This window comes from Psammomys obesus, unplaced genomic scaffold (assembly GCF_907164565.1).
Source record: "Psammomys obesus unplaced genomic scaffold, mPsaObe1.curated_primary_1811, whole genome shotgun sequence".
Classification (NCBI taxonomy): domain Eukaryota; kingdom Metazoa; phylum Chordata; class Mammalia; order Rodentia; family Muridae; genus Psammomys; species Psammomys obesus.
The window spans coordinates 23,441,333-23,465,148 of record NW_026596046.1 but is presented as its reverse complement, the minus strand read 5'-3'; the positions used below and the strand labels follow the sequence as shown (position 1 = coordinate 23,465,148).

The following is a 23,816-nucleotide window of genomic DNA, read 5'->3' as shown; positions in this document are numbered from 1 at the left end:
ACTTTTGCTTGTTTGCTGGCTTTTGTAATATACTTTGTTTTTTTTTTTTTTAAAGAAAGGTACAATGAATTTATTGATAATTCAAAAACAGCTTTTGAATGATTGACTTTAATTACCCTATTTTTATTTGTCGTGGTTTCTTTATATTTGCCCAAGAAAAAAATCATTGATATTTTATGAAATTAAGACTAAATGTTTCAATTATTATTTAATCACTTTACAGCCTGATCCCACCCCTCTTCTCCCTCTCCTCCTCCTCTCTCTCCTTCCTCTCCTCTTCCTAAGCTTAACCCTCATGTCACCTGTCCCATTCTCCCCTCTCCTTCTTCTTAAGGAAGGGTAGCCACCCACGGAGTACCAACTCATCCTGGCATCTCAAGTCATAGCTGCACTAAGGTATCCTTTCTCAGTGAGGCCAGATAAGGCAGCTCAGCCAGGGGAAAGGGATCCAAGGCGGTAATAGAGTCAAAAACAGTCCCTACTCCCATTGTTTGGGTACCCACGTGATGACCAAGCTGAACATCTGCTACATACTTGTAGAAGGTCTAGGTCCAGCCCGGACATGCACTTTGGTTGTTGGCTCAATCTCTGTGGGCACCCATGAGCCCAGGTTAGTTTACTCTGTAGGTCTTCTTGTCCTGTCCTTGACCCCTCAGGCTCCCTCAGTCTTTTTATTGCTGAAGGTAAGGTTTGTCAAAGACCTGGAGATGGTTCGCCATTATGGTTAAGATTATAGACTCCCTGACACTGTTCTTTCTGGCACTGCTTGTATGATCTTGAACAAGTTGGTTGTCTCTCTGTTTTCTCAGTTATAAGATGAGTTATATAATAGCTTCCAAATACATTTGTTAAAAAAAGTCAACAAACTAAACACTAGAACAATCATCTATAACAATATTTGCTAAACAAAGCATTAAGTGAATAGGTACTGTTAAAATCCAACTAAATATATTTTGTAGCCTAACGTATTTTTATATCCTAATATACTAAATGTATTTTATAAGTAAAATCATCCCCCAAATGAACATAACTCTGATATATAAATGCTTTAGTCCAGAAGGAGACTTCAAAGCCTGGGTTGTTTTCACTCTCCACAAAACTTTCCTCCATTCCAGGTTCTCTGGTCTCCCTTTTGAATATTTCTGATTTTTCAGACACAGAACACCTTTCAAGGTCATCAGCAATATCACATTTTACTTAAACATTTATTGACCGTTCTGGGCTTACACAAGTTATACCTCTGAGTTTCAGGTTTTCAAGTAGCAAAGCCAAGTAAACAAGTTCAACATCAGAAGAGAGTTTAAAGAGTTAAAGAAGGGGAGGAAGACCTTACCTATCAATGGACTAGGGGAGGGGCCTAGGCGGAGAAGAGGGAGGGATGGTGGGATTGGGAGGAGATGAGGAAGGGGGCCACAGTCAGGATTCAAATTGAATAAATTGTAATAAATGATAATAAAAAATTTAAATTTAAAATGTTTTAAAAGAGTTAAAGAAATATCTTAGTTTTCAAATTTCAAGTGTTTGAGAGAATTTTCCCCTGCTTGGGCATGGAGTAGGGTTATAAAAGTTTTAATTCTACTCTCTTCCTTTTCTTGCTTCCTTTTTTTCCTGTCTGATGAGGTTGGAGGAATCATGCATTCATGAATCACTTGGCCTTCAAAAAAAATATGGAACAACATCCAAAATCATAACAAATTTCCTGAGCCTTTAAAGTGTAGAAGCAGTGTTAGAATGCCCACATAGTCATAGATCAGAGGTGTCACCTCTCATTAGTTGTCCATGACTCCATGACTAGTCTCCATGACTCACTTTTGTTGGTTTCAGTTGAAAACTGGGCTACTGTTTAATCTACCCACCTTTAAAACACAGAGCAAATCTCAATACTTTATGTGACAGCACAAGAACAAATATTAAATTTTCTGTTACTGAAAAATATTTCTATTATAGTATAGCTAAACTATCTACTCCTCACTGTGCCTTTTTGAGTATAGTGTAACAAAATCCTTTCTTGTCACTACAACAGATGAAGTAATATTTTTAAAGGTAATGTAGAAAAGTGCTTATTATTCATGTGTTTCTTTTGGTTTTCCACACTTGGGTGACATATTTTTAACCAAATGCCACCCCCTGTACACACACACATATACACAAATTTTGTCACTGACAATCACAGTGTAAGACCATCAAGTGATTGTTTTGTTCTGTGTTCAAACCTTTAAACCTACTCCTACAAATGATTTTCACTTCTGCTCCAGTTCAGGAGTCAACCTGCTTGGGAACTTGCTACTTTACTTCTGTGCTTTAAATGATCCTCGTTCCCATATGTTAAGTTTAATACTGTTAGACAACCTCTTCATTAATGTCTGATCTCTCTAGAACCTGAAATTAAATGACTAATTAAGCATACCTTTTCGACTAGCCTTTGAAGGCAACACTCAGATATAATGGGTCTTGAACATAATAATGAAAAATTATAATGTGACATTGTCCAAAATACCCCAAGGAGATTACAAGAAAATGCTGGCATGAAAACATTTTCAACATTTGTTAATAACTTACTTTCCTCATTTTAAAATGAGCCATTAAAATCCACAAGAAAAATAAACAGAAATAAAATGAACTAAGAACATGACTATAGAAGACATTGGCTCCAGAAAACAGAGTGGAATGTTCAGTAGAGGCATAGGGAAAGATGTACCCCGTCACTCTCGCTTTAAAGACGTAACTTAAAACATTATGATGACATTTTATCTTAAAAATTCAGCAACTAGAGAATAATTTAATATGGCTCCATGTAATAGAAATCTGTCAATTATCTAATTTCACATGTGTTTTTCCCATGTACTATTGTTATTAATGGTCATAAATTACATATGGTCAAAAAAAAATCACTGCTGTAAAATGTCTTTTTTTTTCGTTTTTCTTTTTACTTTTTTCTTTCCAATTATTTTATTCTTTTCTTATTTTTAATTACACTTTATTTACTTAGTATCCCCCCTCTAGTTCCCTCCCTTCTCCCCTCCCAATCCCTTCGTTTCTCCCCCTTCTCTACACACTCCCCTCCCCAAGTCCACTGGTAAGGGAGGGTTTCTTTTTCTTCCTTCTGATCCTAGTCTGTTAAGTCTCATCAGGAGTGGCTGCACTGTCTTCTTCTGTGGCCTGGTAAGGTTGCTCCCCCCTCAGGGGAGGTAATCAAAGAGCAGGCCAATCAGTTCATGTCAGAAGCAGTCCCTGTTCCCATTACTATGGAACCCACTTGGACACTTCTGGTGGGAATGTAAACTGGTAAAACCACTCTGGAAATCAATATGGCGCTTTCTCAGACAACAAGGAACAGCACTTCCTCAGATCCACCTATACCACTCCTAGGCATATATCCAAAAGAGGCTCAAGTACACAATAAGGACATTTGCTCAACCATGTTTTTAGCAGCTTTATTTGTAATGGCAAGAAGCTGGAAACAACCCAGATGCCCCTCAACTGAAGAATGGATACAGAAATTGTGGTAAATCTACACAATGGAATACTACTCAGCAATTAAAAACAAGGAAATAATGAAATTTGCAGGTAACTGGTGGGATCTGGAAAGGATCGTCTTGAGTGAGCTATCTTTTTACTTTTTGTACAAGAACAAAAGTGTTATTTTATCAGAATCCTTTACAAGCTCCTTTTGCAAGTATTCTCTCTACTTTCTGTTCTTGACCCACAGAGTCTAGACAGTTTGATGCAGATACAATAAAAAAAAACTGGCTGATTATAGACAGAACTTCATGCAATTGTTCTGGTCTTGTCCACTCAATGTATAAAAATACGAAACATAACCAAGATGGGACACAGTTTGGCTAGTTTTATTTACATTACAAATTTATTATACACCTCTCTGTAGTGTTCAGGGATTTCTTTTAACTAGGTTTCTTGAATTTTCAAAAAAAAAAAAAAAAAAGAACCACACAATAAAACTAACATTCAGACAAAACTAATGTGAAAATTTCCAAGTGTTGAAACTGTTCGGTTTCTATCTCTGAATAAGTGGATAACTGAGGAGTCTATTGCCATATCAAAGTGGACAATGGCCTCCAGGTTCTCCCAGCATCCCTCAGTCCCTAGCCATTTTAGGGTATGGCAGGTATACTCCACCCTCTATCCTAAACCTCTTCACCTCAAGATCTGGATTTCCCTCCCCAAAACTTCCCTTACCAATGCAATCCAACCATTTTGGTTACCTGGCCTTTTTGTCTACCTTCCTGCCTCGTGCACTGGCTCTTCCTCTCCTCTGCCCTCCTTTCTCACATGGCTGTGCTCATGTCCACTCTCTATCCTTCCAGAGGTCCCTGCTTCTGCTATGCTCTCCTTTGATTTACAGTAAACTTTCTTCTCCACCATACATGGCAGCAGTCATGTCCTTTCCTTTAACTGAAATATCTATGTAGCCAGGATTCTTATGTTTTTTGCATTATTTAGAAATGGTTAAATGAGGTGAGTTTTTCTGTCTGCTCATCAAATCTATTGAAATCTTTTATTTACTCTTCTATACAATAGTGGTATTATTAAAATTATAGGCACCTCTATTCCGACTTCTGTGATACTGTTTAGAAATATAGAAATATTGATCTGTGTTTCTATTTCTGCATTCCAGCCCTTCTGAAACTCTATTTAAAGATCCTTTGGACTTACCGTGCAATATAATAGTATCATGGAATATGGAAGAAGTCAAGTGTACTTGTTTGCAAATGACTTTGATTTGGAATTAAAACTGATGATGTGCAGGATAAAGAGGAATATCTATTGACTCAAACTTAACAACTACTATTATGTATCTCTTGAAGAGCCGCTTACTAGTTCATATGTAAACAGACTTATTAGAATAAACTCATTTCTTTTCTGTAACTAATGGAGGTTGAGTTATACTAAAATTTCTTCTTATACTTTGCAAGCACTTTTAAAATTTAAGTACTTTTGTTTTTATGGAGTGTCCTTTCAAACAAACATATAGATGCGATTAACAAAACTATCTTTAAATAGTTCGTATTAAATATTCACATTTCCACGTTCATATTAAGTTTTATGACTATTAAATACTGCATCTCTGCTACTCCATTTTCAAATCTAGAAATAAGACAATATATTCAGGCCAGGTGTGGTAGCATGCCTTTAGTCTCAGAACTAAGGAACACAGGGAAGTAGATCTCTATGAGTTCATTGTTGGCCTAGTCGACACAGTGATTCCCAGGATAACCAATGCTACATAGAGAAAGTTTGTCTCCCCCTTCAAAAAAAAAGCTTTGTTATGAGCCTCAGCATCTCCTTTGATACCAGGGTTTTCTTCCTCTTTCGATATCCATCCCATTTGCCTTTCTGAGTGAGGATGGATCATTTTATCCAGGGTCCTCCTTCTCGCTTAGCTTCTTTAGGTGTATAGATTTTAGTATGTTTATCCTATATTATATGTCTAATATTCACTTATAAGTGAGTATGTACCATGTGTGTCTTTCTGTTTCTGGGATACCTCACTCAAGATGATCTTCTCTATATCCCACCATTTGCCTGCAAATTTCATGATTTCCTTATTTTTAATTGCTGAGTAGTATTCCATTGTGTAAATGTACAATTTCTTTATCCATTCCTCAGTTGATGAACATCTGTGTCATTTCCAGGTTCTGGCTATTATGGATAAAGCTGCTAAGAACATGGTTGAGCAGCTGTCCTTGTTGTATAGTTGAGCATATTTTGGATATATGCCTAGGAGTGCTATAGTTGGATCTTGAGGAAGCAATTAATTGTCTGAGAAAGTGCTAGATTAATTTCCAGATTGGTTGTACAAGTTTACATTTCCCACCAGCAATGGAGGAGGTTTCCCCTTTCTCCACATCCTCTCCAGCATGTGTTGTCACTTGAGTTTTTGATCTTAGACATTCTGGTGGGTGTAAGGAGAAATATCAGGGTCGTTTTGATTTGCATTTTCTCTAGTGACTAAGGATGTTGAACATTTTTTTAAGTTTCTCTCCCATTTGATATTCCAATCTTTGGGCAGAGGTCAGGGAACCTTATGGAAGAAAGGGGAGATAGAAAGACCTATAGGAGATAGGAGCTCCACAAGGAGAGCAACAGAACCAAAATATCCAGGCACAACCGTCTTTTCTTAGACTGATACTCCAACCATGCATGGAGATAACCTAGAACCCCTACACCGATGTAGCCCATGACATCTCAGTATCCAAATGGGTACCCTAGTAAGGGGAACAGGGACTGTCTCTGACATGAACTCAGTGGCTAGGTCTTTGATCACTTCCCCCCTTAGAGGGAAATTTGCAGACACCATAAATATTAATTTGTTTTTAGTCAACAATGTCTACATCCTTGGCACATGATAATAGAAAGATATTCAAATAGGATTTGAAAAATTGTGTCTCGTATTAGAAAAACATCAGACTATTTAATGCCATGTATTTTTCGGTTTTCACTAGGTATTAATGCTGACCTTTGAAATATAAAGAGAATCAATGGACATATTCTTGAGCTCTACAAAACTAATTGGTAACATAACTACTGCTCAGGTGATAACTAACATCATTAAGGGTAATTTTGATAAAATATATAACATCAATTTCTAAGAAATATTGTCTAATGCAATTATTTTGAATAAGTATAGCCTCATACCAAAATAATTCCGTCAACTTACTGCCCTCAACTCAGACAACAGAATTAGGTAAATAAAGTGAGTACCATAAAAATATATCTAGGCAGGAGCTAACATAGCTCCACTTAGCAGTTTGAAAACAAATGAAATGTAGTTTATTTTTTATTGCTATCAGATGGTAACAAATGAAGTAATTTCCTGTTGGGGACAGAACTACTCAAAAAAGGTGTGTGGTATTCCATTGTGTACAAATACCACAATTTCTGTATCCATTCCTCTGATGATGGACATCTGGATTGTTTCCAGGTTCTGGCTATTACAAATAAAGCTGCTACAAATATGGTTGAGCAAATGTCCTTGTTGTGTACTTGAGCAAATTTTGGGTATATACCTAGCAGTGGTATAGCTGGGTCTTGAGGAAGCGTTATTCCTAATTGTCTGAGAAAGCGCCAGATTGACTTCCAAAGTGGTTGTACCAGTTTATATTCCCACCAGCAATGGAGGAGGGTTCCCCTTTCTCCACAACCTCTCCAGCATGTGTTGTCAGTTGAGTTTTTTATCTTGGCCATTCTGATGGGTGTAAGGTGAAATCTCAGGGTCGTTTTGATTTGCATTTCCCTAATGGTTAATGAGGTTGAGCATTTCTTTAAGTGTTTCTCTGCCGTTTGATATATACTACTCAGCAATCAAAAATGAGGAAATCATGAAATTTGCAGGCAAATGGTGGGATCTAGAAAAGATCATTCTGAGTGAAGTATCCCAGAAGGAGAAAGACAAACATGATATATACTCACTTATATAGACCTACAAGATATGATAAACATAATGAAATCTATACACCTAAAGGAGATAAACAAGAAAGCAGACACGAGGTAAGATGATCAATCTTCACTTAGAAAGACAAATGAGATGTGCATTGGACGCATGACAGGAGTCTACCGCAGAAGGCATCTGAAAGACCCTACCAAGCAGCGTAGAAACTGTTTCTCCAACCAAGGACCATGTATGGATATAACTTAGAACCTTTGCTTGGACGAAGCTCGTGGTAGCTCAATAACCAATTGGTTTCCCATAGTAAGGGGAACAGGGACTATCCCTGACAGGAACTCAATGGAAGGCTCTTTGACTCCCCACCCCTCAAGGGAGGAGCATTTCTGCTAGGCCACAGAGGAGGACTGATAAAACAGATTCCTGATAAAACAGGGCCAGACGAAAAGGGAGGAGGTCCTCCCCATTCTGTGGACTTGGAAAGGGGCAGGGAGAAGCTGAGGAAGGGAGGGTGGGATTGGGAGGGAATAAGGGAGCGGGATACAGCTGGGATACAGAGTTAATAAAATGTAACTAATAATAACAAACAATAAAAAAATGTGAAGGCAAATAAAAAAGGTGTGTGTTTTTTGTTTCTGTTTTTGTTTTTGTTTTGTTTTTTTTTTGTTTTGTTTTGTTTCAGCTAATAGTCAAGTTTTTCAAAAAGGGTGTGTGATACGTGACATTCTTAAGAGTAGAAAAGAAGTTTCTATATCATTGAGCAATCACAATTTCTCATCTCTAGAGAGAATTTCATTAAAAACTATGGCTTACTCCTAATGGTTACTATGGTATACATTACACACTTATTTTTCTGGGTTGGGGTAGTCAGATATTTAACCAAACATTAAGGGTATTTCTGTGATAACTGTGTTTGGATAACATCATTTGAAATCAATAGAATGAGGAAAACACTGGTCCCTCTCACTATGCCTACACACTCTGACAGGACTTTATCTACCCAATATTAGACGTAATAAAAGAGGGCTGGACAAAAGGAGGGAACTCTGAATTAATACATAACACATGCCATTAATCTTACTCATTTTTTTTTGGAGGTAGACTACACATTGTCATTTCTTAGTACTCCGGTCCTGACCACAGCCAGCTTTCAGGGCTCACAGGTTTGTACTGGGAGCAGAATACGGATGGGCAACCCTTGTTTTCTGGCTTTTCAAATGCAAGATCTGTTAGTGCGCACCCTCCTTTATCATATGAGTTAGGAACCCTTGGTAGACTTCACATATACATCCATCTCATGTCAACATGTGTAATTTATGTGCATTCCATATTACACATAGGCACATTATATTAAATTTTTATTATTTCTCTAGAATTCATTACTAATATGCATTTAGCTATATGCACAGGAAATCAGTCAAGTTGTGGCAGTCAGTGAAATATGTGGGTAATTAAAACTGAGTACTTGTAGAAGCTAAAGATTTAGAATCTAGTGTCAATGTAGCTGATAAGATCCTGGGGTGTCAGATATATTGAAAATGATACCTCATTTTAAACCCTAAGCTCTACAGTTATATATTATAAGATAGCTTATATGAATTTTCAAAATCATTTTAAAGTAATAAAAAGCCTTATGTACATGTTTCTTGATATCCCTAGCCATTTAAGAAATCCCGTGTTTGCTTATCATGATTTTGACAATGTGAAGCATACATCTCTAGACATTTTCATTCCAGCTCTTATCAGGAATCGGCACACACTGTAGCTAACTCTCCATTTTTCTTTCTGGTCTTCACGATGTTCTGTGAGAGTTAAGCTCTTCTGGTACACAGAATCAAATTCTAACACAGAAGTCCTTATACACCAAAAGAATGGAGCTAAATTTTTGACATGAATTGTTTGTTGCCACTTACCTGCCCAGAAGCAGAAACTCTCCTGCTAGACCCAAGCGCCTCATGGCCATCAGCAGGCCTCGCACTGTCATTCCTTCGCAGAAACAGGCCACCACCCTGGCCTTAGGCAAGTGACTTCTGAGCTTCTTCAGCAGCTTGTCAAAGCTCTGCTCCCCAGCATTGCTGTAGATTTTGTAAGAGTGGGCGATGCAAATCCCTTCCTTGGCTGACATATCTTTGAAAGCCTCCATCCCACTTTCTCCATAGTTGCCTGTATGAGAATTAACAGACAAAGAGAGATATTGAAATAAGAGAATTGCATTAATTAGGTACAATAGGAATCTTTTAACTGAGATGTAGAACATACTGTTTCAGTACATGATTATGTTATGCAGTATTCAAATTGTTATGTCTTTCTGTTTCCTTAAATTTATAGATTTTCCTTTTCTGTTGAAAAATTCAACACTCTTTTCTTCTAGCCTTCGAAATGTGCAGTTCATCTTATCTTCTAACCAGACTAACTATGAAAATACAAATTAAACAGCCTTGCTCCTTTTCTTCCTTTCCCTACTCATCTCAGCCTCTGGTTGCTCCCCTTTGCCCTTCTACTCCCAATTTCTATAAAGAGAACTTTTCTAGATATCTCTTATCATTGAGATCATGTGGTATTTACATTTCAGTACTCAACTGTAATTCACATAATACAATGATTCCTATATCCATACCTGTTGTCACAATAACAGATTCCTTTCCTTCCTAGGGCTTAAGAGTATTTCACTGTGTATAGAAACCAAGTGTTCATCAATGAACACTTAAGATGTTTCCATTTACTGACAGTGTCTGGCAATTTTTTCTTCAGTATGCCAACTTTTCTTCTGTTTATATATACCCATACCTTCGTATAATGTATTAGAAAACATTCATCTGCCGTTTTTATTGCATGCTATCTATTTTCCCCTTTGGGTCTCATCGTTTGATAAGCTCTTACCACAGTGATGGTTCGAATACAGTTTATCCTTCAAGGAACCTGTGCTGGGATTTGGGTCTGCAGTGTGCTCATGTTGATATGGTGGAAATTTTAATTGGTCTAGGAGTAAGAACATCACAATTCCTTTTCAGGTGGCTGCTGCTTGTCAGTGGGTAAGGTATGCCAGGATAGACTAGTTTCCACTGCTTATAGACTAGCTGGGGAAAGTTTGATTTTTACACAGCATCTTGCTTCTTTGCTTGTATATAAATGATTTTCTGTCTTACCCCATAGTTTAATAAAAAAAGCCAAACATTATCGCTGTGCTATTTAGACTTATTACCTACCCAGAGCACTAGAACTATTTTTCAACACATTATCTAACATTATTTATTCTGTTCTGGCAACGCAAAATATATAAGACAATTTTCATTTTTTGCCAAATTACATACATGTAGCTTATTCATAGTATACATATGCATGTATATTTATATACTTAATGTATGCACACAAATATAGATACCATATATACTGTAAATTATATAGGTGTCATAGAAATATCAGAGCATTATTTTACATAAAATGTCATATGTTAATAATCATGAAATTATTACTTGGTATTCTAAAATGCAAAATGTCCACCATATTCTCAACTGAGATTTAGCTTTGCAAAAAGAGAAAATGAATATGTTTATGAAAAGCATTTAATTTTTATCATATAGAAAATCAAAGAACAGGTAATGAGACTGATAATTCTAAAGTCCATTACAATTTTTGGAGGTAAATGTAGGATCATTCTTTTCTTCTTCTTTTGCTTATTTTTGAGATATTTTTCATTTACAACATTTCTTCCTTACAATTTTTCTCTCCACATCCTCCTATAACCTTTCTTCAAATTTATGACATTTTTACCATCAATAGTTACTGCATGCATATATATTTGTATATATCTATATATTCCAAAATATAACCTGTTGAGGGACAGGGCCACCTCTTCTGCCCCCAGTTTTTCTCAGTTTCTTGTAGTTCTTTGAGTAGGGTTGAGGCATTGTGGGGTTTTTTTCCCCATGGCATTTGGCATCTTTTAAGGTCAATGAAAAATGGAGATTAAGATTGATAGTCATATGTGAAAGGAATCACACCAAGGCTTTTATGTAAGCTATCCCATTGAATTCCCATAATAATATTTTTAGGTAAGTATTATTATTCTTATATTCCATAGACAACATAGTCAATGCCTTTAAATCTCAGAGTTATAAATATAAGTAGTACATAAAATTGTGCTCTATGTAGATTCAGAAGTGAAGAATTCTCTCTTTTCTTCCACAATTGACTGCTTAGAACCTCAAAAATAAAATTAAATGGGCCTGGTAGATAGCTATGGAGAATGTAGAAGTATTATTACAAGACAGCTTATTTGTAGAATATGAAAGCATAAACAAGCTTAAGCTCAGGTAGGTGTAGGAGGCAGTGTCTTATCTTGAACAGCAAATATCATATGAAAGAGAACTATGAGACATCCAATTGTGGAGCCCTGGAATTACACAGATATAATAGTCAGCAAACGAATAAGTGGATAAGTCTTGGCTGCAGCATGGATCTAATTTCTGCTGCCTGTTTGCTCTACCATCACAAAAGTACCCTGTTCAGGTTAGCTGTTCGGATTTTCAGGATGGAATTCTATTTACTCAGAACATATAGTAGAAAAATGCTATCTTGACTCCCAGCCCAAACACAATGAGAAAACTATAAGGATTTCTGTTTTCCTTAGAATTAGAAGGAACAAGAAAGCTTTGTTATGGTGGCAGGTAGGCAATCTAGTTATTTTGTAATTAACAAAGTTTAAAGGGTACTTTCTGGAAATGTGCCAAGAGGCCTAAATTATTGGCTTTACACTAATCTGAGTAATTTACTATTCTTTTTCTTTTTAGACAAATTTGCTTCTCAGCTATTTTTCTTGCAATGCTTTGATTTATCATGGAGTCAGTCACACAAATAGCATAAAATTAGGTGAACTGATTGTGATATAAATAAGAGCCAATCATTCATGATTAAGCAATAAAACATATCAGAAAAAATGTATTATCTTTAACCCAGTGCCCAACAATTTTGTTTTACACTGTCTTTACTTAATATTTAACATGTTATATAGAACAAATTGGATTAGAAAAAAGATATTTGTGTTGAAGAAATTTAATTTTAACTTCAGTTTGGTAAATATAATCTCTTCAGCTTTTTCTTGGAATAAAATCAACACACTTAAATGTTTTCACTGTGTGTCTGTATATATGGGTACATATTCATATGATATATAAACATATATTTTATATATATATGTATATATATATATATATATATATATATATATATATATATATAAAACACATGTAGAATATGTATTAATTAGTTTAGACCCAATCAATTTCACCTGTTGGAGGTAGTGAAGAGAATCCTAGATTCTTTCACTGCTCACTACCAGAACACCACCTCCCAAACAAAAACCATGGAGAATAATAGCAATATTCATGAGTGTTAGACAAAATATTAAGCTTAAAGCAGAAGAAGAAAACTGATTTCTCGGAGGCACGCCAAAAACCCTGTTATATGAAAGATAGAGACGGCTTTGGCAAAACCTTTCTACCTTCTACTCTGTTTTGTCTCAAACTTACAATCACTCTAAAAGAGTTTAAATATATATTTGACATATTTGTTGATAATAATAACTTGACTATGTGTCTCAGCATCTGCTTCAATACAATATGCCATAGGCTCCGTTCCTGTTCTGTCTTCTCCCACTTCCAATGTCTATCCTATTTACTGAGTTGGGCAGGGTACAGGGAATCTTACAGAGGAAAAGGGAGATAAAAAGACCCGGTGGGGATGGGAGTTCCACAAGGAGACCAACAAAGCAAAATAATCAGGGCCCAGAGGGTCTGCAGATACTGATGAATCAAGTAAGGACCATGCATGGCGATGACCTAGATCCCCTGCTCAAGGACAGCTCAGTCTCCATGGGGGTTTACTAATAAGGGGAGCAGGGACTGTCTCTGACAAGAACTCAGTGGCTGGATCTTTGATCACCTCACGCTGTGGGGTGCAGCCTTGCCAGGCCACAGAGGAAGACAATGCAGCCAGTCCAGTCCTGATAGGACCTGATAGGCTAGGGTCAGATGGAAGGGGAGAAGGACCTCCCTTATCAGTGGACTGGGGGAGGGGCATAGGGGTAGAAGAGGGAGCAAGGGGAGGGAAAGGGAGGGGGCTGCAGCAGGGAAACAAAGAGAATAAATTTTAATAAGTAATAATAATAAATGATCACTTTTAAAATAGCTCTGATTCATTTTTTTAATTCAGCATATTTTAATACTTTATAAAGAAGATATGAAACTGGTTAAATAGCTCCAGGGGTAAAGGTAATAATACTGAAGACCTGTGGTTGATCTCCAGCGTGCACATTACAGTAGGGGAGAACAGACTCCTGAAAGTTGTCCTTTGACAGTGCTCATGCACACTCTAGCACGTGTGTGCACAGGTGTCCACACTGGCTTCCTCATAGATGTGTAAATATAAATGAATTAGTGTAAGATTAAAAGAAACGTGAGCATTTGCATTTGAAAGAAAGTTTAAAGTGTATATGTGCCCAGCAGTGGTTATAAACTCTATTCTGTAGTATTTGGAAACAATGGGACTGTAAGGAAAATGTCTGAAAAATCGTTGTGTTAGATTATGTTACTTGAAATAGATTTTAAATAACATATAGAAGGAATAAAAAAAAAACTTAGAAAACAGGCACCGTTCCAATATGAAATCCAGTAATTAAGAAAAATATCTATCATGTAACAGGAACCTAAGAGGTAGCTTTATTTCTGTAACAATGAATCTACAGAAAAATATTTTGCAGGTGGCACAGGAGTTATGAAAATGATTTTTTATTTTTATGAAATAATGTATACTACACACTAAACAAGGAATCAAGCCCAGGAAACATTGTATCGCTGTTGAACCTGTGGTGGATATCAAAATCAACAAGTTTGAATTTTTGTTTGGTTTGGTTTTGGTTTTAAAGGCAGGGTTTCCCTGTGTAGCCTTGGCTGTCCAGGCCTTGCTTTGTAGACCAGGCTGGTCTCAAACTCAGAGCAATCTGTTTTCCTCTGCCTTCCTGAGTGCTGGGATTAAAAGTGTGTGCCACCATGCCTGGCTGCATGACATTTTCTTTTAATCTTAACTTTTGTTCCAATATTTGTAGTTTTTATATTTTCTCCTACGCAAAGGTACTATATTTCGAGTAATTGAGGGACACTTCTGGCATAGGAACAGTGGAAAAGAACCAAACTTACAAATATGGACTATTTTTTTTTTAATTCCTTTGTTTTTTAAGTGGAATGCACGAAAAGAATGTGGTGGCTTGACTAAGAATAGCCCCCATAAGCTCACAGATCTGAATGTCTAGTCATCAGGGAATGGCACTACTTTAGGAGGATTAGCAGGTGTGGCCTTGTTAAATGAAGGGTGGCGCTAGCCTTGGGTTTTGTGGTGTCAAGAGTCCAAAGTCAGGCCCAGTTTCTTGTTCTTCCTGTTGTCTGCGGATGTGGATATTTACCTCTCAGCTACTGCTCCAGCATCTGCCAGCATGCCACCATACCTCCTGTCACGATGTTAATGAACTAAACCCCCGAAACTGGAAACAAGCACCAATTAAATGCTTTCTTTTAGAATTGTCCTGGTCATGCTATCTCTTTATAGCAATGGAACACAGAGCAACTATTTATATTTGTGGGATATCCAAGTAAGCGTGGCTTTAGGAACCTAAATAAGGGCATTCTGACTCAGAAAGAAGTGTCAGCTGGAGTGTTTATCAGTCCTCACAAGCAGTAATCTGTGGAAGTGTAAGGCATGATGGGAAGACAATCCTGTATGTAGCCTAATAGAGACTAAAATCCAGGGATTGCTTGAAAAAAATTTCTGCATTAACTGCTGAAACTAAACATGCAATGAATATATTCAATGGTTCAGGTAACACAGAACTCCATAGAAGCGGGCTTGTGTAGTTGGGATTTTAAAAGTGCAGACCGACTTTTCTGAGGCATTTGCAGTTGAAGAGGAAGAAGACAGCACAGTCACAGTAAGAATCAGAAATCTAGCAAGTTGGGTTGTTTATTGAGCTCAGAAAAGAACTTCTTCTAACGTAGGGGAATGATGCAGAACATGAACTCAACACATCATGTTATAGCTCCTCTATCATCATTATTATCACTGCCATGAAGAAGTGTATCATTTACCTAGAGCTTATGTAATTATCGCATGTAACTATTTAAATACTAACTACTGCGCTTTCTACTCCAAGTGTATTAATAGGAAAACTAACTTTAAGAAGCTAGCGTGATACAAGGCATAATTTCACGGAATGAGTTGTTGGTGCTGAAAAAATTTGCCAAATCATTTATTGCTACTTAGTAGAAAAGCTGAAATTTCAGCCTCTGACTTTGAAATGCCCAAACTTGTTTTCTTTCTTTTTTTTTTAAATTTTTTTTCACGAACCATTCATTATATATACAGATTGAAGCCTCCTCCCTCAACTCTTCCCAACTGCACACTCCCTCCCTCCTCCCCCAGCTCCTTCCCCTAGTCCACTAAAAGGGGGAGTTCTTCTCCTTTAAAATCTGCTCATAGCTTATCAAATCTTATCAGGACTGCCTGGATTCTCTTCCTCTGTGGTCAGAGAAGGCCACATCACCAGGGGCAAGTGATCAAAGAGCAGGCAGCATTTGGCAACTCCTAAGTCAGACACCAGTATGCCAGTCAGTTCAGTGGTAGAACACATTTCTGCCCACAATTAAATGTTTTATTTGAAATGCATTTCTTTACAAACATGTTACTTATTAAATAGCTATTGTGCCCAGTTTCCAGATAAGTAGGGCACTTAATGATTCAATCATACCACTCTTAAGAAGCACAGAAGATGGGGAGCAGGATTGCAGGAGCCAGAGAAGACTAGGACAGCAAGAGAACACAGCCTGCAAAATCAATTAAGTCAGGCACAGAGGAGCTCACAGAGCAGCGGGCACAGAGCCTGCATGCATCTGTGAAAGCCCTTTGCATATGTGCTGGGGTTATTTGGCTTGGGGTTTCTGTTGGACTCCTACCGAAAGTAGAGGGGGTATCTCTGACTCTTTTGTCTGCTTGTGAGAGCTTTTTCCTCCTACTGTGTTGCCTCATCTAGCCTTGAGCTGAGGGTTTATGCATAGTCTGATCGCATCTTGTGTCATTTTGGGTTGATATAACTGCAAGGCCTACTCTTTTCTGAAGGAAAGGAAAAGTAGTAAATTTAGGAGCAAGGAGTAAGGGGAACCTGGAGTCAGGATATATTGTATGAAGAAGAATAAATGTAAAAAGAAAATCAACATTTAATTCTAAGTACCTTCCTACAAAATATTCAATGCTGAGTTGTACTTCCACATAGACAATGTTTTGTCTAATAAGAGGAGGCTTTTTGAAAACGCTGCTTCATCATATAAAGCTGGCTTCCTAATGTCGTCATTGATAGGCCTGAAGGGACATGTAGGTTTTGAAATTAGGACTTCTGTAGTGTTTATGTTTCAGTAGCTGTGTTAATGTTGTTTAAGTTTAGATATACACCTTAAGAGAATACTACCCGTTTTTAAAAATGTGTTTTGGAGACTTTCTCTCATTTTTTCCCCCCTCTGGCTTCTCTTCCTAGAGGAAAATAAAACGCTGAGGCAGACACTGTGACCCAGATTCTCATTCCAGCCAGCCCTACAGAATTCAACTTCCTTTGGCTTACTTTGTAGGCTGTCAGTTTTGGAGCTGAAGGCTGTACTGTCTGTCTCATTAGGAGTGATTCTATTTGAATAGAAGGGAAAACCTCCATGTGGGACTGTGTGTCAATGGTCGAATGGACCTGGGAGGCGTTCACTTTGCTTCTTTTTTGGCTCATTAGTCATCTTTACTCCTTGATTTTAAGTGGATCTAATAACAGTGCAGAAGTTGTTCTGTGTCAGCTGAAGGTGGAAATTCCTTCACAATACTGAGAAAGTTTTACAAGCTCAACAACCTTTATTGAAAAGAAGTCCGTTCTTTGACAGCAGCAACATGGCCTGGTACCTCATTGGATTTAGACTTGTTTTGTGTAGGTTAGTGATTTTTAGATTTCCTCAAGACTTAACTTTCTCCCACAACATGGAGAATAGAGAATCACTTTGGGTATGGGAATAAGCAAAATAAGGTAGGTTCCATAGCTGTTTACTTGCCATCAAACTGATTTTTATAAGGAATGAGTAGCCAGTACCCATCCTTTGTTGGAGCCATGACTTTGTTGCTTCTCATCTAGAGTTCAGACCTGTCTTATCTACTGTGGTAAGCTCTGAGCACATGTGACCACTAAGAGTTTGACATACGTATACATATACATATACATATATATATATATGTGTGTGTGTGTGTGTGTGTGTCAAACCACATTTTGTAAGTTAAAACAATAGATATCAGAGAAATATGAAGGAAAAAGTAAGGTGTCACATCAATATTTTACAATGTTGATGACGTTCCAAAATGAGAAAAAAAATATAACAATGATCAAATTAGATATACTCTTAAACTAATACTACCAATTTATTCCTATTTGGCTTAAGCTATTTACATGGCTAGCTTACATTTCTATCACAGAATTGAACTTTATATACATAACTTAACATTCTAATTTTTCAGGGCAGAATCAAAACTCTTCAGAGCACTAAACCATCTGAGCTTCCTAAGATCAAGTGTCTACTCTTTCTCCTTAGCCTCATACCTACCATTATTTTGCGTATGGCACATTACCGCCCTAATGATAACAACAGGCAGAACAACAAATGCATATGGTATTTCTAAACTAAAGACTGTATTATTCTGACTAAATACCCTAAGACACGGCCCTAGGTTTTCCTGAACAACAGGCCTTACCATGGAGAATCTTTAGAGATTTGCAGAAGAGCAAGCCATGGGCTGATGTGTTTACAGAACAATTAACTGTGTACAGCGTGTTTTCAGACATCTCAGATTGCACATGGTTATCTTTCTCTGAGGTATTCTTCTATATGCGTATTCCCTTTGCACTCAAGACATGGTTGATATGGATACAATTCTCTAATTCATTATTTCCAAATAAGTTTGCCTCCCACAGTCACTCCAAGTCTACAGGATTGTTTTCATGTCATATTCTAATTATTTATTTGACCTTCTAAGAGAATGTATGCTAATTGGAATAAAGGGTCGCAGTTCAGTTACGCCATAATCAACAGAGCTCTGGTATGTAAATGTTTATTCAAGTAAATAGATTTTAGAATATAAACATTAAATTTTCACCAGTCAATTGCTATTCCGTAGCAACCATGATCTGAAAGGATGGAGCCTGGCTAAGACATTATTGACAGCACAACTTATAACTGCCTTGGACAGAGTAAGGAGTAATTTGCTAACTTACAGTCTTTTTATTTTCTAACATCTTTAGACAAGCAGTTTGTGTGTGTTTGTGTGTGTGCAACATGGACTTTTAAAACATCCACAGAGAGTGAGAGTTTAGATTTTCCTTCAGTAACCTTTCATTGGCCACCCTTTTCCATGTCTTTTACAGTCTAACTCCAGCTTCTATTTTCTAATTTTGACAGTATACACAGAACCTCATGAATAATTCTGAACATAACGTCATTTTATAAATGTGCTTATGTAAAATATTATAGTCTATGCTGACTTTACTTGAAAAATGCCTAGTGACATAAAATAGAAAAAGACATTCGTTGTCAAGTTTGTGCAACCTTGAAATTTACGTCACCACTTTATCTGTTTACTCTGTTAATATTTCTTGGACTTTATAGAAAGTACTAATTGCTCTCCTGCCATACTTTGCCCTTTACAGTAACTGTTATGTTCTCAGTGCTCTGGTTACTTTTTGTTATATAAAAAATTCATTTTTTGAGATATATATCAAATCCAGGCAGATCAAACCTTGCAAATCACTTATACCAGCATTTTTTCTTTACAACATAAATTACCTAGAATATCATACTCTTCCTCTCTTTTATTTCTGTTTATATTTTAATGCTAGACTCAAACCCTGGGTCTTGTATGTGCCAGGCAAACACTCTATCACTGAGCTATATCCCCAGCAGGACATCTATCCTAAGGCAAAGGCAACAGCCTCTGCCTGGAGCTGGAATAATTGTGACTTTAGCATTCTTCTGGAAGGAGTCCCACTTTCAAAAATTAATGTCTTGACTCCTGGTTTCCTTACTCATAAATGTCACTAAAATTTTCACCACATATGAAAATGGGAGAAAGTGGGTGGAAGAAAGCTGATTCACTCAACCACATCCCTACGTGGATTATTCCATAAGCCCCAGTTCCAAAGCTTTAAAACAAATGGTCTCTAATACAATGGTAAGTATTTAGTAAAATTAATCATATGGAAAATTTACAGATAAAGATTTCAGTGGGATCAAAAGGAACATTAACCTTTGATGTTGGGATTCTAGAAGCTGAGAAAAATACATTTCCATTTTTTAAATCATTCAGACTGTGTGTTTGTGTCATGGTAGTGCAAGCTCACGAACATAGCCTTCTTTTCCTAAACTGAAGTTTCCGTCACATAAATCCTTATGTAAGATGAAATTAGTAGACTTGCAGTATCAGAAGGATTTTATATATATATATAAACTTGCGCTACATAAACTAAATTTGATTCTTTTCCCTGTAAAAATTTTTATTAATTTATTCACTTCATATCCTGATGGCAGCCCCCTCCCTCGTCTCCTCTGGTCCCACCATCCTTCCCTCTTCCCTCTTCCCCCTGTATCCCTATCCCCTAGTCCTCAGAAAGAGGACTTGCATTTGAAATTCTCTAAGTGCTTGACACTCATAAAGTAATTTAAATGCTTCTGAGTTTCGGTTTCTTAAATCGAGTTGTGTCTGGCACACGGTAGCTACCCAACAAATAGCTTCTTCTTGTCTCCTTTCTCATTTCTTCTTTGCAATTTATTGCTTTACAGTGAGACTTTAAGGATTGGATCCCAAGTTAGAATAAGTTTGACTATCATTTAAATTATGAAATCTATATTTAAACTGTGGATCTCTACCAACTAAGTTGAGTGTTTAAGAAGTTATCTAATCTGCTAAGGCTTTTCTTTCTCATCATAAAATGCTACTGTATTAGTTGAGGATTAAAAAAAATTTGCATGGGGAATGCTTAAAATAGTATCTGACAGATTTTTCTAAAGACATAAAATAGTTTTTGTTTTAGTCACAAATTTCTCTGTTTTTCTATTATAGTCTTATTAGACCTTGGTGGTTACGTATGTGAGCGATCCACGCCTCCTAAAAAACCTCTGCCCGTGTTGTTGGCCATATCCTCAAGGCCTCAGGTAACATCTGGCAAATGCTAACTCAACTGGAGCCATTCTTCTCATAAACTTAGAACTAAAACTGTCCTGATGGTGTGTTTTCTGAGTATTCCTTCATGTTGCCACAAATTATGCATATTTTTATGATTTTTAAAAACACAACCCTTATTGCTGTTGCTCTGTTGGCAAATTAGAAACACACATAACCTTTGTCATCAGGGAACATAATAGTTAAAATATGTTAACTGGATTCACCCAGTGTTTTAATAAAATCACTCATGGTCCAATTCCCCTGTCCTCATTTTGCTGTTGATGAAATCCCCAGATAGTACAATAAGGTTGGTTTTATCACTCTGTAGAACTAATGTCTACTGTTTCCCACACTCTATTCCTTTAATCACACCTCTGGGATACTAGAATGTATTAAGCCCCTTGAGATTACCTAACACACAGGAATAGCAAGTGAGTCTCTGAAGCATGTTGTGGCTGTCACAGTGGCTTATTTTCTCTCTTTTACCCAAATATCACTAAGTCTACCCAAGCCTCCTGGGGCACTCTCAATGAGAGGAATCCTTGAAATGAAATTGTTAGTTAGTCCTGACATCAGAATGTGTAGGACATAACAGTTTCGGGAAATTCCCAAGGACTTGGAACTGTGTTGGGTTGTGAGACCTGAGAAAACGAGGAAATAGTCACTGTCGTATTTAATTGTTTAATAGTTCATTCTTGCTACAGGCATGGTGATGCCCGACTTTCAGAAGTCTCTCAGTTACTTCCATTTTATGCGTAGTTGCTTTTCCTGTCTGTAAGGCCCTATTTCCCTGTTATTTAATTAATACTTTGTAAGATATTAATTTAAAAAAAATCATTCTTTCTATATATATCAGTTAGTACTTGGTATTATATGCATTTCTATTACACTGGACTTCTTTGCCCTGGCCTCAGTGTTTATTTACTTAAAGTACTCACTGGTCAATTTAAATTCCAAAAAATATATAATATCTTTTGCTCTCTTTAAAGTCACTCATTTTCATCAAAACTTGGAGCAGAAGTTGGAGAATCAGCTGTTACTCCTGCCTCATGATAAAAAGAAAAATAACAACTTCCTGGAAAGCAAAAGTTGCTGGAGGTAGTGATGAAGTCTCTGATATTATCAGGGCACTGATGAAATTGTTAGCTACCACAACTATATCTCAGACACTCATGATTATGTAAAAAAAAAAAAATCCTACTTTCTTTGACATTTGTTTCTATACTACACTGATGTTATCTTTTTGCTCCAGAGAAGAGACAAAATAGAAGAAAAGACAATACCACAGACACATTAGAATTTCAATTAGGCCACAAAAGACAAAAAGAAAGCAGTTCTTCAAGATGAGATGGAACTCGAGACAAGGTACTGAACCTTATGCTGGAGAATGGGAAGAGATAATTGGTATAGATTAGCATTGTGGGTATAATCACTTTTAAAATCACAGGATCATATGAGTGAACAGTGCCCAAAACAACTAAACCACAAAAACAATTCAAAGACAGAGGAGAGTTGCATGCTACTCTTATAAGCAGATAACAGTCATTACTTCTAAAGAATGAATGTTACAGAAAAAAATATTACTTTATTTAAAAATGTTTTTGGCTCAATGTGATGCTAGATGTATTTATTACCAGCACTCAGGAGGTAAAAGCAGGCAGATCTCTGTAAGCAAAAGGTCAGCTTCATCTAGATTTCCAAGCCACCTCAGGCTGGAGAGTGAAACCCTATATCAAAACATGTAAGCAAATTCACTACAAAAACAAAGAATTCAGTGGATCTGGGTTGTGGTTCAGTGGTCTGGTGTTTGCTCCTAACAGGGTGGGTGTCAGTTCAATTCACAGTGCAGGGAATTGGGGCAATGGTCTTAAAGTGACAAGAGACAGAAAGACAGTAAGAAAGATCCTGGAAGAAGCTACTGTAAACTGGTACAACCACTTTGGAAGTCAATCTGGCGCTTTCTCAGACAATTAGGAATAGTGCTTCCTCAAGACCCAGCTATACCACTGCTAGGTATATACCCAAAATTTGCTCAAATACACAACAAGGACATTTGTTCAAACATGTTTGTAGCAGCTTTATTTTTAATAGCCAGAACCTAGAAACAACCCTGATGTCCATCAATGGAGGTATGGATACAGAAATTGTGGTATTTTTACACAATGGAACACTACTCAGCAATCAAAAACGAGGAAATCATGAAATTTGCAGGCAAATGGTGGAATCTAGAAAAGATCATTCTGAGTGAAGTATCCCAGAAGGAGAAAGACAAACATGGTATATACTCACTTATATAGACCTACAAGATATGATAAACATAATGAAATCTATACACCTAAAGAAGATAAACAAGAAAGCAGACACAAGGTAAAATGATCAATCCTCACTTAGAAAGACAAATGGGATGTGCATTGGACATATGACAGGAGTCTACTGCAGAAGGCATCTGAAAGACTCTACCTAGCAGTGTTTCAAAGCAGATACTAAGACTCATAACCAAACTTTGGCAGAGTGCAGGGAATCATAGGAAAGAAGGGGAGTGGAAAGGATAGGAGATCCACAAGAACCAAATATATCTGGGCACATGGGTCTTTTCTGAGACTGACACTCCAACAAGGACCATGTATGAATATAACCTAAAACTTCTGCTTGGATGTAGCCTGTTGTGGCTCAGTAACCAATTGGTTTCCCATAGTAAGGGGAACAGGGACTATTTCTGACAGGAACTCAATGGCAGGCTCTTTGACCTCTCCACTCCCCAAGGGAGGAGCAGTACTGTTAAGCCACAGAGGAGGACTTAGCAGCCAGTCCTGAAGATACCTGATAAAACAGGGTCAGATGAAAGGTGAGGAGGTCCTCCCCAATCAGTGGACTTGGAAAGGGGCAGGGAGGAGATGAGGGAGGGAGAGTGGGAATGGAAGGTAAGGAGGGAGCGGGATACAGCTGGGATACAGAGTTAATAAAATGTAACTAATAATAAAAAATTAAATTAAAAAAAAAGAAAGTCAGTTCTAAGGTAAAAGAATTCTTTCTTTCTCCCTCTCTGTATGTCTCTTCATTATCCCTCTCCCTCTCCTTCCCACTCCCACACTCTCTTCACCCAAGCTACCTTGTGGTACTAGAATTGTTACAA

The 23,816-nt window shown here is 37.1% G+C and overlaps 1 protein-coding gene across 2 annotated transcripts in view; it reads right to left on the bottom strand.

Annotated features, from left to right (window-relative positions):
* The window catches only part of Grm5 (glutamate metabotropic receptor 5), a 483,320-nt gene that overhangs the window by 283,055 nt on the left and 176,449 nt on the right, over window positions 1-23,816 (bottom strand). For both annotated transcript variants that reach the window (XM_055623260.1, XM_055623259.1), the window contains exon 2: window positions 9,319-9,568. In XM_055623260.1, coding sequence (XP_055479235.1) covers window positions 9,319-9,568 — 250 coding nt within the window. The remainder of the gene's footprint in view (window positions 1-9,318; window positions 9,569-23,816) is intronic.